Source organism: Pleurodeles waltl, chromosome 4_2 (genome assembly GCF_031143425.1).
Source record: "Pleurodeles waltl isolate 20211129_DDA chromosome 4_2, aPleWal1.hap1.20221129, whole genome shotgun sequence".
NCBI lineage: Eukaryota > Metazoa > Chordata > Amphibia > Caudata > Salamandridae > Pleurodeles > Pleurodeles waltl.
In genome coordinates this window covers 555336208-555354728 of record NC_090443.1, presented here as the reverse complement: position 1 = coordinate 555354728, position 18521 = coordinate 555336208, and the positions used below count along the sequence as shown (strand labels likewise).

The window sequence follows — 18521 nt, the reverse complement described above, 5'->3', positions numbered from 1 at the left end:
AAACTACCCTGGAGTAAAAGGCGGAATCTGATGGTGAACACTATCCATGAGTTAACAGGGGAATCTGTTAGTCAATGGAAAACTACCTTGGAAAAAACAGAAATCTTTTGGATGGGAACAAGATACTCTGAAAGTAGAAGAAGAATGAGTTTAATAGGTTGAGAAAAAGCATGGTCATGACAAAGGGATTTGATAGCTGGTAAAAGCTGTCATGGAGTTAACAAAGGATTTCGATAAGTGGGGGAAAAAGATGAATTGGATCACTGTGGAAAACTATCAGTCCAAACAAAGGAATCTTATACCTAGTGTTACTAGCCCGAACTAACAGATTAATCGGATACTTTCAGAATCAACAATCCCCTTGCATATGGCTGGGTCCATACTGGAATGTCATGGCAAGCAAAAAAAATGATGGATTAAACCCAGATCTGTGACTGTAAGTGTTTTCATTGTTCAGCACTCCGTCCATCATCCTTTTGTGTTGCTAACGTTGCCCTAAGTGGGAAGGGTATGCCCAGAAATGGGTCCCGTGCTCACTGTGCCACTGGATTAAAGCTAGCCTCGTTGATGAAGGTGATACCCTGAAACCGGTCCCAGGATGCTTGTTTCCGGTCCAGGGAGAACCTGGCTTGGCAGTTCGGGCTGGACTGTTCCCATAAGGAACAGGGTCAAGACTGATTTGCAATTGGCTGGGTCCAAACAGGGGTGGCATTGTAAACAAAAAGAGGGTTGGATTAAACCCAGATTTGTTACTGGGGGTGAGTATTTGCATTGTTCAGCACTCCGTCCATCATCCTTTTGTATTGCTAACTTTCTAAAAGTGTCATTTGCAGGATTGTGACTTAAAATCTGACTTTACTTTTAAAGATGATTTTAAATTACAATTCTTTTGAGACAAAACATGACATTTCTATCTGTTACCAATCAAACAGTAGCACTTATTAAATGTAATAAGGTGAGCCAGTGTTATCCTATAGGGTGTAGGCCTCACAGCAGTGAAAAACAACTTTTGTGAGTTTTTCACTACCAGGACATGTAAAACATAAAAACACATGCCCTACCTTTTAAATACAATGCACAATGCCCTATGCTTTACGTAGAGGTGACTTATATGTATTAAAAAAGGAGGCTTAGGCTGGGCAAAAAGGTTATTTTGCCGGGTCGAATTGGCAGTTTAAAATTACAATGGCAGTCCTGAGACATGTTTTTAAAGGGCTACTTAAGTGGGTCGACCAATAAGTGCTACAGGCGCATTAGTAGCATTTAATTTACAGCCCGGGGTAAGTATTACCCCTTTAATAGGGACATATAAGTAAATTAAACATGCCACTAAGGTGTAGTTCCATTTTACTATGTTTAAAGGATAGAGCACAATCACTTTTGGCACTGGTTAGCAGTGGTAAAGTGCGGAGTCCTAATACCAACAGAAACAAAATTCAGATAACAGGAGGGGTGAAGGCAAAAGGTTTGGGGTGACCTCGCAGGGATGGCAAAGTGCAACAGAACCTAATAGACTGGTAGAAACCATTCTGAGCTTAACCAAGGAAACTGTTAGCTGGAGAAAAGCTATCCTGTAATTAACAAAGACGTGCTATGGACCTGTAAACTCTTTCCTGGAATACAATAGCTGGAGAAAATCTGCTTTGTAATCACATAACCTGACAGTTGAGGAAAATATATGTAGATATTGAAATTAAGAGAGGTTTCCCATAGTGAAGGGGAACTCTATCCTAGAATTAAGGGAGGATTATGGTAGCCGGGGAATTAGAAGCAAAAGAAGAATCTGATATCTGGAGAAAACTATCCTGGATTAACACAGTATTGATATCTGCAGAAAAGCTATCTCATGAACATTGCAGAGTAAAAGAAAATGCAGTGAATTTGGGAAGAGCACCACTAAAAAACAAAGCTTCAAACTAGCTCACTTAAGAGACAACTGCACATCAATAAAGGAAAGAGACAAAGAAATGTATCTTCAAAGAACACCACATCATGGCACAGGACCAGTCTAACTCTGCTCTCAGTACTCAGACACTCACTGACTTCATCTTTCCCTTTCCCTTTAACCTTGTAAAGAGCTTCTCTGCCTTTTAGCTAAGTTCACACTACACAGATAGCACATACATACATACATACATACATACATACATACATAAATCGGATCTGGGTCCATGTGTTTCTTTGAAATAGTGAGACACAACTTCATGGCCCAGTGCATGTCTCCAGGACTCCATATTTGTGTGTGTGTGCATCTGAAAGTGGTGATTTCTTCACCTCCATACCTTAAAGCAGTTCTCTTACAATGAAGGTCGGCAAGCTTTCTACCCTAGCGTATCCCTCCAACACAGGGCATGAAGATGCTATCCAAGCTCCATATTTCACTGTTCTCATTGGCAACTTATCAAAGTGCATTTCTCTAACTCTAGAGGTCCTCTCAGCTCTATAACCCACTGCAGGTCTCTAAAAAATGGGGAGTCCTTTGTCTGGATGCCCAGTTCATGCTTCTAACTAGGGTGACTCTTAACTCCATGTATATCTGTAAATCCAGGTGTTCTAGACTCTACGGGCCAGATGTAGCAAAGATTTTTACCCATTCTGTGTCTGTGGGAAAAAGTGTTCGTACATGTGGCCCTATATCACAGTTTAGATCGCAAATACAGAGACACACTATCAATATCAAAAAGGTTGAATGCAGGGGTGGTCTCTTAGGCCCTGATCTCATATCTGAGTTCATGTCCCTAATAGTACTCATCTCCAGGTTTCATATCCAGGCGATCTGCCTCTCTCACACTATAGAGTGTCCAGAGTTTTTATGTTCTCCAACATGCTTCTCTCACATGGAGATAATCACACAGTTTCATGTGCCACATCATGCCTTCCAGCACATGGATGTCTGACAACTCCATGCACCATCACATGCTTCTACTGAGGAAAGTCTAGTATTTTAATGTGTCATGGTTTGTCTCTCAGTTCCATAATGTGTAGTCCAGAAATGTGCCATGGTATGATTCTCCTACATCAGGATGTCTAGTACTTCCATGTGCCATGACTTGTCTCTCAGTTCCATGATGTCTGGTCCAGAAGTGTGCAGGGTATGCCTCTCCTACAGAGGGATGTCTTGTACTTCCATGTACCATTGTATGCCTCTCCCACAACAAGATGTGTAGGTCTTCCTTGTTCCTTAGTATGTCCCTCCCACAGCAGGATATTTCGTACCTCAATATGCCACAGTATGCATCTTCCACCCCCTCGCAGATCGAACACATATTGTCTTGTGTACACTGATGACCCGCTCAAATATCTCCAAGATGTCACATCAGACCTCACCTCCCTTCACACCATGCAATCTACCTTCACTAAAATCTCTGTACCCTGCGTTAACTGGTCCACATCTTCCGTTTACCTGCTCACTCCCAACTAACTGGAGGTGCACCTGGGTGGAACACAGCTCCGTTGGTGTCAAGATGCAATCCGATATTTGGGTGTCAATCTACTCCATGCCCCCTTGGATTTATATGATGGCAATATTCCCAGAGCCCTAGCGGGCATCCGCTCACAGGTGATTTTTTGGGAATCGCTCCCTCTTGCACCCATTGGCAAAATAGTCCAGTCAAAGACTGTCATTTTACCATGACTACTGTATTATTTCGCCAACATCCCTGACATCCCCCCCACGGTCATATTTCACCGAACTGGACTCCCTCCTTTGCACACTTATCTTGCAACTACCAGTAGGATGTGGCGGGCTCGGTTCCCCCTCATTTGAAGCCTATTTTTTAGCTGCACAGCTACAGTGGGTCTCACGATGGACTGCAGGCCGAATCATGGGTGAAAATAGTGACACCTGTGGAGCAATTTCCTCCTTCCTGGAGTGTTACCCTCATCCCCATGGCCCTTGCAGGTGTCTGTGGCAGGAGCTGCATGCTGGGAGCCCAATCGCCTCATGCAAAACAGGCAGGCCTACACACCCAACCTTCCCCTGGTCGGCCTCCCATGATTCCTTGACTTGTTGACTCCGGCAGATCTGCTTGCTTGGGCGAAGCACTCATTTTTTACAATCGGTGATCTCTTTAACGTGGGCCTACTCCTTCCCTTTGAATAATTAATGGCAGATTATGCAATCCCCCGAGTCAATTTCTTACATACTGACAACTCCGAAGCACTTGTCATACTCTCGGAATACCTCAGACACAGAACCAAACGCCCATCTGGTCTTTCATTCTATACTCACGATGGGTGCGGGCCGCCACCTCACCACCTGGCTTTAAAAGGCAATCCACGAACATCTCGATATCTGTCTCACAGTAACAAGGAATAGAGGAGGAGGACTCTGGGCCAGGCTTACAAGATAAGGTATGGGAACAGGATTTAGAACACCCACAGCAGGTATCACGGAATTCCTGTTGAAAAAATATTCAGTTCTTCGTACTGCATAGAGCATACCTCACACCCGCCCACCTAAACAGTTAATATCCAGATGCGTAGGCTAGTTGCCCCCACAACCTGACCGCTGACATTAAATACTTTTATGGTGCTGCCTATCACTCTGCAACTACAGGTGCATCATAAACACTAGATTACAAGAGATCACAGAACTTATGGGCCTACACACTTGGGAGGCGTGTGCTTAGGGCATCTTTAGGCGGTAAACGAGACCCAGAGTACTACTCTTTTCGTAGCCCTAACGTATGCTCACACTTCACTGGTGCTCCCCGATACCCCTGCTAGAGGCTTGGTGTGGGGCAATGAGTAAGTGGGGGACAGCGGAGGAAGAACACCTCTGGTATGAGCAGACCAGACGCCTTTGCAAGCACCCCATCTCTGTCCCATGGCTCACCCTCCCACTGCAATTCCAACAAAAAGTGCAAAACGATGACCTACCTCCATGAGCTTTACCCAACTGACACATCACTCCCCGTACCCACGCAGCTATTGACTCCCATTACTCTATTCCCACCCTCATGGCCTGTGTTCCCCTCCACTTCCTGGCCCGCTCCCTGACGCCCTCTACCCTCACAACCTGGCCCTCAGACTCCCTGTTCAGATTATGTCCTCCCTCTCTTTGATGCGGTCTCGCATTCCTATTATTTTCTCTAAGTTCTTGGCTACCATTTGTATTTCCCTCGGTGATAAGCCCACCTCCATCGTTGGTTGCTCTTCCCTCCCCAGTTCACTGCACAGCAGTCAGATATAGCACAGTTCTCCTTGACCACTTACACAATGTCTTACAACCCTCCTTTCTGCAACATACTAATAATACCATTCTTCTTGTTGTGTAATTTCTTACTTTATGCATATACTTTGAAAATGGCAATCATATGGTCTGTGATGCACGATTACATCATCTCGCTGCTGTTGCATTTGTTTCAAAATCCAAATAAAAAGATTTGTCAAAAAATGCCTCCCCTACATCGGGATGTCTAGTACTTCATATGCCACAGTATGCCTCTCCCACAGCGGGGTGTCTAGTACTTCATGTGCTACAGTATACCTCTCCCACAGCGGGGTGTCTAGTACTTCATGTGCTACAGTATACCTCTCCCACAGCGGGGTGTTTAGTACTTCATGTGCCCCACAGTATGCCTCTACCACAGCGGGGTGTCTAGTACATCATGTGCTACAGTATACCTCTCCCACAGCGGGGTGTCTAGTACATCATGTGCTACAGTATACCTCTCCCACAGCGGGGTGTTTAGTACTTCATGTGCCACAGTATGTCTCTCCCACAGCGGGGTGTCTAGTACATCATGTGCTACAGTATACCTCTCCCACAGCGGGGTGTCTAGTACTTCATGTGCCCCACAGTATGCCTCTACCACAGCGGGGTGTCTAGTACTTCATGTGCCCCACAGTATGCCTCTCCCACAGCGGGGTGTCTAGTACTTCATGTGCTACAGTATACCTCTCCCACAGCGGGGTGTTTAGTACTTCATGTGCCCCACAGTATGCCTCTCCCACAGCGGGGTGTCTAGTACATCATATGCCACAGTATGCCTCTCCCACAGCGGGGTGTCTAGTACTTCATGTGCTACAGTATACCTCTCCCACAGCGGGGTGTTTAGTACTTCATGTGCCCCACAGTATGCCTCTCCCACAGCGGGGTGTCTAGTACATCATATGCCACAGTATACCTCTCCCACAGCGGGGTGTTTAGTACTTCATGTGCCACAGTACGCCTCTCCCACAGCGGGGTGTCTAGTACATCATGTGCTACAGTATACCTCTCCCACAGCGGGGTGTTTAGTACTTCATGTGCTACAGTACGCCTCTCCCACAGCGGGGTGTCTAGTACTTCATATGCCACAGTATGCCTCTCCCACAGCGGGGTGTCTAGTACTTCATGTGCTACAGTATACCTCTCCCACAGCGGGGTGTTTAGTACTTCATGTGCTACAGTACGCCTCTCCCACAGCGGGGTGTTTAGTACTTCATGTGCCACAGTATGCCTCTCCCACAGCGGGGTGTCTAGTACATCATGTGCTACAGTACGCCTCTCCCACAGAGGGGTGTCTAGTACTTCATATGCCACCGTATGCCTCTCCCACAGCGGGGTGTCTAGTACTTCATGTGCTACAGTATACCTCTCCCACAGCGGGGTGTTTAGTACTTCATGTGCCACAGTACGCCTCTCCCACAGCGGGGTGTCTAGTACATCATGTGCTACAGTATACCTCTACCACAGCGGGGTGTTTAGTACTTCATGTGCCACAGTACGCCTCTCCCACAGAGGGGTGTCTAGTACTTCATGTGCTACAGTATGCCTCTCAGGATGTCAAGGGGATGTCTAGTATTTCCTTATACTTCAGTATGCCTTTCCCACTGCGAGATGTCTAGTATTTTATGCGCATCAGTATGCCTCTCCTACCGCAGGATATCTGCTACTTCTATATACCACATTATGCCTCTTCTACAGCGGGATATCCAGAACTTTTTGTGACTCAGTATGCCTCTCCCTCAACGGGATGCCAAGGGGATGCCTAGTACTTGCCCAGTACTAGGCATCCCCTTGTATTGCCTAGTACAAGTATACTTCTGTGTCAACGTATGCCACTCCCCCAGCGGGATGTCTAAAGCTTCTATGTGCCACATTATGCCTCTCCTACAGTGAGGTATCTAGTACTTTATGTACATCAGTATTCCTCTCCTAAGGTGCGATGTCTAGTGCTTTCAAATACTTGTGCTTCTCCTCTCGCCCTTGCCTAATAGTCAACTTTGTTCTCCACAGGTGCTCAGCTCTCGAGACAGCCTCATTCCTCAGGAGTTTCACATTGTAAAGAACAAAGGAGTTCTGGGATTGGAGTACTATGAAGAGTGAGTGCCCTTATTATCCCACTCATCCTCAGTGTTAGCCTCTCTCCACCGTTCATGTTTTGAGCCTTTTGAGTCCCTGTCACAGTCTATAGTTTTCCGTCCCACTCTCACAGCCTCTAACTCATCTACTATGACATCCTTTGTTGTTGCTAGCCCTTATCCCCATACAGGATTTCTATCCCTTTTAGCACTTGTAGTCTCCTTACTTCAACCCACTCAAGTTCATTCCCTCCTCCTCCTTTGTCATTGTTTTCCCTAATCCCCGTTTAATCTCCTTTCTTCATGTATTGTGTGGACTCTTTATCCTGTACCTATTGTGATCCCCATCCCCTCGGACGATTCCTGATGTGCTTCCTTTTTTACTATTCCTCTTCTTTAATTTTGTTTTACCAGACATTATTCCTGTGTATCAGTTGTGATCTCCTTCTCTCCCCTTTAACCATTTGTGTCCTTCCTTCATGATTATTGCACCATTCACGAGACCCTTCCCTTGCACCCATGTGCTGTTTGTGATCCACATCCCTTACACCCTTCATTATCTCCTTCCGTTGCATCCTTTGCAACTTTCTCCCACGTGTCCTTTACGACCACCTTCCCGTGTATCATTCATGTTCTCCTTCCCTTGCACCTTTTGTGATTTTCATCCTCGTATCTTTTGTGAGCTAATTTCCTTGTACCCTTGTTGGCTTCTTTCCCTGGTGCCTTTTGTGATCTCTTCCCCACGTGCCCTTCATCTCTCACTCTTATAACATTTGTGCTGTTCCATTGGAACCTACTCATGACTGTCCTTACCCTAGCCTTTTTGAGAAATGTCATCTCTAGAAATACATGGGTGGGACACTTAGGGCTGTAATTAAAGCTAATTGCAACATCAAACACTATGGCCATGCAAAAAATATTTCACAAAGTCTGTATTTGTAGGTATATAGACGCTTAGCATTTCAGAGCCACTACTCCTGACATGGGCCACCATATATCTCCAAGGAAGTAATCTCAGGACACTTCTGGCATTGCTGCAAGTGAGTCAACAAGAGGTCATATATCAAAAAAGTATATACTGACATCATATATTATGAAAATCAACAATATACGAAAGCAGTGCATATTGTACAGCCACAATACATATTTGAGGTGTCCTGTATGTCAGTTGACTGTCAATGTGTCGTATACTTGAATTTCATAATCATAGTGGTGTATAGCACCTGTGATGTGATCAAAATCGACATCTAACCAGTGCCGTAAGTGGGCGAATGACATAAAAAGCGAAAGCAATAAAACGGATATTGAATGAGGTACCTCTGGGAGCCCTCTATTTCTATCATTTACCGGCTTAAGAAGAAAAACACCCCTTTCTGTCTGTTACATGCTAGTGCTGCAACTCAATGTCACAGGAAGTTCCTCTTGTGACAAGTAGCTACTGTTCTTTAACATTGGTGTTCTTGTCCATAAAGTATTATTTCAACTGAATAACTAATGTATGGCCACTTACTAACAAACTTACCTTGTCAGGTTTTCCTATTGTCTTTGGCACTGGATAGGGGTGCAATGTAAACTGTTAAATAAAATATTGTGCTGTTTTTGATTATACTTTGTCCAGTGGCATCCCATTTATGAATTTGTCAAACAGAGGCTATGTTGCGTATTATTGACATAGGCCACAGCTCATGTAAAGGCTTCTCAAGCCACACCCGCTTAAGGGCCCGCCACTTTTCCATCCCATATAAATAACTTTGAGATCCTTTGGAGTCCAACTGTAAACTTCAAAATGTGTAGGGAAAGGGTTGCCACACACATTTATCTTTTTAACTGATTTAGAGAAATAGGGTCAACTTCAGGAAAGCAGTGAGATACTCTGACAGGTTATCTCCAACAAAAAGATGCTGGTAGCAAAGTCCAAACAAATGCAACAAATGCAAGAAAACATGCTTTAATTTCAGATTATTGTTTTAATTTTTTTATTAAAAATGTGTTATTGCATTTATATTTACATACGTTTTACATGTATTAAATATTTTATAGTTAAATAGTACACATGCATTCTTTTTATGTATATTTGTAGCAATAATTTGTATATGTTTATATTTTCAATTATTTTAAACAATTCAATTTAATTCAATATTATTTCTTACGGGGTTTTATTTTAATTCCCAACCCTCGTTATTTTCTATGGGAGGGTGTTGCAGTACTATTGGGTGGCCTTCTGGAGTGCTACTACAAAAGTGTAATTTACTACAAAAGTATAAGTTACTACACAATTTCTGTTTGTGAGCATCTAAAAATGGTAAATACACTCAAATGTGTAAACTTTCTCAAAAGTGCTGTTTATGAAACAGGCCCATAGTGTTCAAAATGTAAATTTCACACACATAGGGTTCTGCTTGTTAATCTCACATTCATGACGTCTTTCATTTGAAGTTTATTTTCTTGGATCCATGTTGAATCTTTCATACATCGTGTCATATTCACTCATGCAAAAGTCACACATTTGTATCATACTTGTTGGTCTCACAATCTTTTTACAGTAAGGCTTTCCTCATGCCTCAGTCCCTTCTACGTGTGTGATATATTCTAAGATGCTTGGTTTTTCTCTGCAGTAAATACACAACGCTCCTCGAGGACCCGGAAAAGCGGCTGATGGTTTTCCCATCCATGTGAGTAACACTGGTTGTGCAGAGGACTGCTTTTAATTATTTCATTTGTGTAGAAATGCACTGCTTTGTCGAAGATCTTTGAGCACATCGTTGTTGATGTCTAGGCATCCAGAAAGCAGATCCAGCCTGAAGTAAAGGAAAGATGTTTCATCTGTAGTAATCAGTTGTTGGTCCCCAAGGAGACCACAGTTTATCCTTTTACCTGTGTACTTTCAAATTACATCAGTGTTAGCATTCAGCCGATGAAGCAGATCGATTGCCCATGGATCAATAAAGCAGATCTATTGCCTAAGTGATGAAACAGATCTGTTCCTCTTCTATAAGAAGACCCATTACACTGATACAGTTATGTAATTCCTTTGCTCTGCTGTTAACTTAGCAGATCCATTGCCCAGTTTAAATTGGTAAAGCACATCCTTTGCTCAGGTATCAATAAAGTAGTGTCAAGATATCTGTAAAGCAGATCAGTTGCCCATAGATTGATAGAGCAGGTCAGTTGTCGATGTCTTGATTGAGCAGATCATTCATCCTTAAATGTGTTTTGCAACAGTCATAAAAATATGTATGCACAGGTAATCATGGAGTCAATTTAAACTACTTGTAAGGCGCCATAAACACTGTGATATCCAAGTGTCAGCACATCTGATCAAGACACTCACTGTAGAGGAATGCCTGACCAAAATAAATAAATAAATAAGGCATAGTCTAAGTCCTAAGAAAACTCTCCACAAAGGTCTCTCACCTAATGCAGATGGCGAATCATGCCAGACCCAGCTCCCCACTTAGTGCGCTGACCCTCTGACCAGTCAACCACCTTTCGGCCCCAGATCTGCATCCCCACTGCTGACCTCTATCTTTATCTCCATATTCTCCCTCTCTCACCCTTTCACTCTTGCTCTTTTTTTTACCTCAGCATCTCTTTGTTTCTCTGTGCCCCTTTTTGACGTTCTACTCGGGTTTTCTTTGCTCTCACTCTTGCTCTTTCCAGATTTTGCATCTTTTTGTCTCTCCAGGCCTCTTCTTTCACACTCACTCGTGTTTTCATTGTGCTCACTCTTGCTCTCTCTATCGTTTGCCTCTCTTTGTCTCTGTGTGCCTCATTTCTTCCATTCACTTGTGTTTCATTGCGCTCACTCCGGCCCGCCTCAGCTTTCACCTCTCTCTGTTGTGGTGGGCCTCTCTTTGGCATGTTCACTCAAGCCCTTTTCTCCCAGCTTTTTGACTCCTTTCACCCCTTTTTGCCTCTTTTGCCTTTTTGTTTTTCCTCACCCCTTTTTGCTGCTCCCACTGGCAGTGACCTGATCCCCATCCTCTTGCTTGTTCTCCTATGCATCTTCTTTCCTCTTCCTGCCTCGCACTGACCCCCGCCCACTCCCAGGACCTACTTAATGGTGGTTGTGCCGCTGATGCACCAAAAGCAAGCCCATCTGAGTCTGGACCATGATCAGTGCCAAAAACCATACTCCATCCACTCCCCGGACCTACACCTAAGTTGCGCTCTGCACCCGACGCTTCCATGATCATTGCATGATCATAGCGGACACTTCACACCTCTCTCCCTGTAGGACCTCTCACCTGCCACACCATGCAGACTCCCACTCCCCCCAGTCCCACTCGGACCATTCAACACACTACACCAGCAACACAACAGCAGATCACGTGCACACTCTTCAACATGCGTTTGCTCACAAAACATTCTGCTGAATTCTGGGACCTCATTGACTCGCTCGCAATGGACATCCTCTTCCTCATGGAGACCTAGCTCAATCCTTCATTTGCCCCCCACATCTCTGCAGCCATGCCGGAAGGATACAAGATAACTCACCTCAACCGTGTCAACAAACCAGGAAGAGGAGGTGCTATCATCCACAGAGACTCCATCCACTGCACCACCTCCACGGACGACACCACCATAGCTGTAGAACACCTAACTTTCAAACTCAGATCAACAAAAGAACAACCACCCTCGTGTACCTCCCACCAGGACCACAAACCAACTTCATAATTCTCAACGCAGACGTCCACGTCCCCTTCTCGATCCACATGCTCCTAGGCGACCTCAATTTCCACCTAGATGACCTCACAAACCCCAACACCACAAACCTCTGTGACTGCCTAGACAACATTGGACTCACCCAACTTGTCTACAACCCCATGCTTGCCTCTTTGGACACACACTTGACCCCATTTTCACTTCCAGCGACAAAATCACATACAGCCTCACTACTCAGCTCATCTGGACACACCACTCAGCAGTACATTTCAGCATTACCACTTCAGAGGACCACACCCCCAGGAAGACCCAGCAAACCAGGCTGCAACTGCTGGAGCAAAGTCACAGAGTCAGACTGGATCAATGCACTCACACCCAACCAGCCAGAACCCACCAGCAGCCTGAACGTCAGTTTCAGAAATTTCAACACCTACATCACAGACCTTTGCACCAGTCAAGTACACCAAATGCAGAAGAACAAACAAGCAAGTAAGATGGTACACCGAAGACCTCAGGGACTCTAAACACCACTGCAAACAACTAGAGAAAAGATGGAAAACCTGCAAAAACACCACAGATAGTACCGCCTACAAAACTACCACCTGCAACTACAGGGACCACAAGAATCAAAACCAGCCCCAACAAACAACAAGGAACTCTTTACGATCATCAAGGGATTCTCCAACCCCTCAGCAGCAGCAAACAATGTCACCCCTTTGCTAGCAATCTTATCTTCTTCCAAGACAAGATAGACAATATGTACTGAAACCTCAAGCCTCAACTGACTTCATCAACCACCCCCACCCCACCACCCCAGATACCCAGCTGACCAAATGGAGCCAACTCACCCACCAGGAAATATCTGCCATTATAATGACAGTTCACTCAGGGGCCCCAGCCAGCCCCTGCCCCCACCACATCTTCAACCTCGGTCGATGCAAGATCAGCCTCAAACTTACAAACATCATCAGTTCCCCAATCTCTATGCCCACCTTCCCAGAAAACTGGAAGAACACAGAGATCAACACCATCCTAAAGACACCATTGCCCCACCCAGGTGACCTCAATAATTATTGATCCATTTCACTACTACCTTTCCTGGCCAACGTCATGGAGAAAGCAATCACCAGGCAACACACCAAACAACTGGAACACCACTTTCTTCTGGGCAGCTCACAAACTGGGTTGCCCAGGAACCACTGCACCAAAACACGCCTCATTGCAGCCATGGACAACTCCAGTGTCCCAGCTTCTCTTGATTTATGGCTTTATACATAATCACTTGAGCATGAAACCTTACATGCCTCCTAATCAAAAACAACCTATGAATGGTTGGGCTGACATGCTCCCAACGACTTGTTCCAGGAACTGGCTGTATCCTCCCAACAACTCAGTCCATTGACTGCGCTAGCAGCAGAGCTTTATATTTTTTGATTGCAGCCCAGTACATTATGGGATGCTGAAGCGAAGATTGATTAAATGTAGTCTAGCCATGACTCCATAATCGTTTGAGCTATAGTTGCTTTTTTATTTTGAGGGATCTTGGTTTAGCTAGATTATGAACATAAAAGCCACATATTTTGAATAAAGCTTTTGCCTGTTATTCCATGGAGAACAGCCCGTCGAACACAACCCCAGGGGTTTGAACTGCACTTTGTCTGGCTGTTGTATTTTTTACCTTCCTGACCTTATGGGAGACACACCATGTGTTTGTTTTTTTACTGAAACCATAGATTTAAATAGCAGTGTTTCTATTTTTCTGTGCTTTTGGCATGCCAAGCACCTGCATCCACTTTTGGATTTCATCCAAAAAATAGGACAGGTGTGCTCCTAGGTATCTTGATCCCACCACTGAGGGGGCTCACCTGTTGCATTTAATCTGCATAGATGTGAAACCCTACCCCTGTGCAACCAACAAAACATGCCTAGGTTTTATATACACATTATCAAAAACATGAGGCAGAGGAGAATCCTGGAGCTCTCTGCAATATAATACAGCCGCCCGTGCACTCGCTCCATCCTTCACAACCTGCAATATTCTATCCAGCACGATCAGGGGTGTAACACAAGTCCCCCAACCCTTGAGGGGGCCCCATTAAGCCCACAGCTAATGAATATGTGTGAGATGTCGGAATCCCAGGAACCCCTCATAACATTCTGTAGTGGAATTCTTTCATTTTGCATTTCATCGCTGAAAACGATACATCAAACCTTGTAATTAAGGTGGCAGATATCACAACAGCCTGCTGCTAGCAGTTCAGGAGGAACCTGTATTCAATAGTATCAAAAGCTGTAGAGAAAGCACCAGGCATGCAGTTGATCCCTTGCCCACCATTTCCAGCAATTTCTGTCTACATCAAGATAGGCTATTTCAGTGTATCGGTCTGGCTCAAATCTGGATTGCATACTCGCCTGATATTGTTTAACTTCTATCTTTTCAAACATCTGAATAAGAAAAGAGGTCCCGGTAATTGGTATATAGTTAGCAGGATATGAGAAAGTGAAGGGTTTTTTCCGCAGAGGTGTGAGAAAGTTAACTAATATTTAAAGTGGTTTTGAGTCCTTATCAAGTAATATTAACATTCTGTAGTGGGTCCAGTTAGGATTAAATAATATAAACCTAAGCTCAGCCCTTGGTGGCTGTAGCACATTAGTTTAGGAGAAAGCTTTAAAGCATTCATCATTACTAAAACAGTTACAAAGTAAAAATCACAACACAATAAAAATCACACTCCACTTTATAAAAATAGAGAACATTTTAATGAACAAACAGGCACCGAAACGACCAAAAAAATCGAATGCAGGAAACAGAAGATATCATTTTTTTAAAACAAGTTTAAATAAAAATAGCGGCAAAACGTGTGAAGCTCCAACTGCAGATATCTGGTCAGGCGGGACTGGTTCAAAGTCACAAGTTTAGGCCAACCATTATAGAGTATGGGCCGGATACAGGACCAGGTTCATCTCACTGGAAGTTTTATCTTCTGACTTCGATACGGGGACTGCGCGGTGCGGCTCTGCATTGCTCGGCGCCGCATCCGATAATGCTTTCGGAGAGAAGCTGCATGACTCAGCTGTGCTGTGTTCTGTGTCACTCTGCATCACATCTGGTGAAGCTTTGGAAGCTGTGCATCTTGGCTCTACGGAGTTCTGTGTCACTCTATGTTGGATAAGGTAAATCTTTCTCAGCTCTGCATCGCTTGGCATCAGATCTGGTGAAGCCTACAGTGTATAACTGCGTGGCTCTATGTCAGATCCAGTGAATACTTCAATTAGTGCTTTTTGTCTTTCACCAAGTTTCCACGACCTAGAGGACAGCACTAGGGGGTCAGGCCTCACTCCCACATGGGCCAGCAGAGGAGACCAGATCAGATCTAGCTGGGTCTAGTCAGCTGGGAAGCAGGAAAGGCCTCTGAAAACTTGTTGTATGCCAGTAGTTTAAACAGGAAGTCAGCCAGCTGGCCCTTAGAGTCACTTCTACTGTCCTGGGTCCAAGTGGAAACAGGTTGGGATTTCTCCCAACAGGTTCAACACCAGGTGCAGTCCTTTGTCTCTACCAAAGGTCCATATTTGTTCTGAAGAGGGTACTCGCTAACCAATGAGGTAACAGTTCCCAGAGTTGCTCCTACTATATTTTGCAGCACTTCCTGTGTGTTTTACTTTAAACTTTCAGACAGTGCTCCTCTGTACCTAAAACCAGCATAGCAGAAACTTTGTTTCCTTGTGCAGAGCTCCCTGTGCATCTCAGAGGTGTGGCTAGTATGATGAGCAGACCTTTTCTTGTGGTCACTCACAACTGGTTCTGGGGACAGCCCCTGTTCCACTGGGATTGGTGCCTGGTTGGCTAACAGGACAATTAAAGGGTAGGCCTAGGTGTGAGTTACATCTGCTTGTGACAGGGTAGGCAACATTTGATGGCAGCCCAGATGGCCATCCTGTCAGGGGAAAAGCATCTGCTGTAACCAAGCATTTTGTCAACTGTGTGGGAGCAATATATTTCTCATCAGAGGAGAGCATTAACAGTTATGTGACACTGAACCCTGGCAGCAGGTCACATTGAGCATGGACAGAAAAGTGCCAACTTTATAAAAGTAGCATTTTCCAAATAATGAGAAAGTTGTGAATTGAATTGGACTTGTCTCCTCAAAGGGGCTCTTCTGATTCATTGAGGTTGTTTGTTCCAAACCACTAAATATCATATCTTTGTGGATCTTTTCTCACCCTTTAAAATCACCTTGAAGCCCCTTTTACATGGATTTTAAATTAGTATGAATTTGAGTCCTTGAATCATTGTTCTAGCTATACCCAAACTGATGTTATGCATTATAAGGTATTATTATGTAACCCAGTGTTTTTCTATGGGTGATCCAGTCTTGTCACACTGCAAATGACCTTGGAGAGTGTTCACAGCCAGGACATGTATAACTAAATACACATGGTATGTCCTACTTCTTAAATACCATGCATTGTGCCCCAGTCCACTAGTGACCGTGGGTAACTTGTGCTAGGGATTTAGAGATAATGTGTCAATTAGGGTTGCTACCCAATTCAACAAGTTGTTAGGGGCCTGATTAGTAGGGTCCCAGTGCACAAAGCAACACCATCAATCGAAAAGAAATGGGAGTGAGCATTGAATGAAGAGCACTTTTCTTTCAAGAGGGTATTCCGGGATTGTTTAAAATCAATCAAGTCATGACAAGTAGGGTTCACACAGACATTTTGGGACATTTATTGGCTCAGTAATAATCTGAATCTCTAGCAAATTGGAATCCACAAGAGATAGAGAAAAAGGGTGTGTGTTGGGGATTTTGAATTGTGTCCACTGTTGCAGTATGTCCTGGGAGATTCAGACCTGTCTCTAATTGTCAACTCTTTGTCCACAAAGTGGGTCTGTGTTTCTTAGAAAGAGGTAATCTCTTACTGACTCCCCAAAAACATGCTAAACTGCAGTTGCCTTGCTTAGGATGTTAGATAGTTTCAAAGTGCAGTGCCTGGCTCTTTAACCTTTGTGTTGTAATGTTTCAGTATAACAGTTAGCACTTCAGTACGGGTGCCCTAGATTTGTCCCCTTAACTCAGCCCATGATTTATCGGTAAGAGAATACCAATAAATCCAGGGGTGTAAAGTTACCAAGGATTATGAATGGAACATTGAGGTTCCACTGAGAAATGAGGACCAAACAGGTGACCAGGAATGCTACACCAGAATCCTCTGATAACACCTCATTTCCCTGATTCACATTCGGAAATGGTTCCCTCAGAAACTTACAATGGGGCAGCTTATTGCTTGTAGGAGATGCATGGTCAGGTACCCCTAAGACTCATGGTAAGTAGCTCCACTGTCTTTTAATGTACCTAGGCCTGCTGTAGAAGATTGGAGAACAGTCTGCATGCCCAACAGTGTAAGGAGTTGTGTAGCCTCTGCCATTGTGTCCCATTGACAGTCTAAGGAATCACCTTTTGGGTAAGAAAGCTAAGAGCTCTGCCTCTGTTTCCACACAGTCAGTTTTCTCTGTGTGGTATACCTTCATTGAGGCGAAGGAAGTTCAGGCTCTCGATCCTTTCATTCATTGGCAGTTGTTGCTGAAGATAACACCTCTGTTGTGATAGAGGAGTTCAGTCTTCACAGACAGCCTGGAATGATTAATGCTGTATGACATGAGGCAATCCATTCTTATCTGACAGAGACTTCTAGCCACAGATTCATTACTTTAGAGTATTCCCCAGGTGTTAGACGCGATCCGTAATTTTTTTAGCAATCCCCTTGTGTGCAGGTAGGTGGCATTGTTTGGCTCTGTGTGGCATCGTTGGTGTTGTCCGCACTGGAAGTGATGTGCACAGTGCCTAAGTAGGAGCTGCCCCAGCGTGCTGTCCTCAGTTCCTTCTTTTCCACTCCATCAGCTCAGATCTGGATTCTGGATTCAGTTCCCCTAAGTCACTTTTTGACTGACTTCTTTTGATGTCTTGTATTAGTCCAGTGTGCCATTTTACATCTTTTTTATGAGATGTCCCCAAAGAAACCCACCAGTTTCAAACCTTGTGGCACCTGTCATCTACAGTTGTCAGTGACGGACCCTCACCAGGTATGCCTGTGATGCCAGGAGTGGAATAGTGACTCTGCGTTATGTGTGAACTACATCCGTGAGGAAGCCATGAAGTACTTGGCCCTCACCATGCAACTCCATGCCTCTCCAGGTGCCGTTCATGTGGTAGGTCTTGAGATTGCTCCCGGAGTCACTTGCACTGGTGAATGGATGTTGTGTGTTTTATAAGACGTTTTTCACAGGTTTGAAGAGCCCTATATTGAGGCTGTTAATACTTACTCATAATGTCATATCTTCTGCAGTGATTACTACTAGATCATCGAGGTAGGTATATAATTACTATCCTTCCACATCCACTTACCTAATCTAACATTGTCAAGTAGTAGTTAAGTTGATGTAGAGGATACAATATTTTTGTCATGTGATTTAACGCATGTGCTACATTGAAGATATACCTCTCACAGGGCCTACAATTCTTGCATGAGACGCTATCTCTTTCCACCTATTATTAAAAAGTGCTAGG

At 44.3% G+C, this 18521-nt stretch overlaps 1 protein-coding gene across 2 annotated transcripts in view; it reads left to right on the top strand.

Annotated features, from left to right (window-relative positions):
- Nucleotides 1–18521, top strand: part of AXDND1 (axonemal dynein light chain domain containing 1) — a 342044-nt gene that overhangs the window by 83071 nt on the left and 240452 nt on the right. For both annotated transcript variants that reach the window (XM_069232100.1, XM_069232101.1), the window contains exons 6-7: nt 7226–7311; nt 9906–9962. In XM_069232100.1, coding sequence (XP_069088201.1) covers nt 7226–7311; nt 9906–9962 — 143 coding nt within the window. The remainder of the gene's footprint in view (nt 1–7225; nt 7312–9905; nt 9963–18521) is intronic.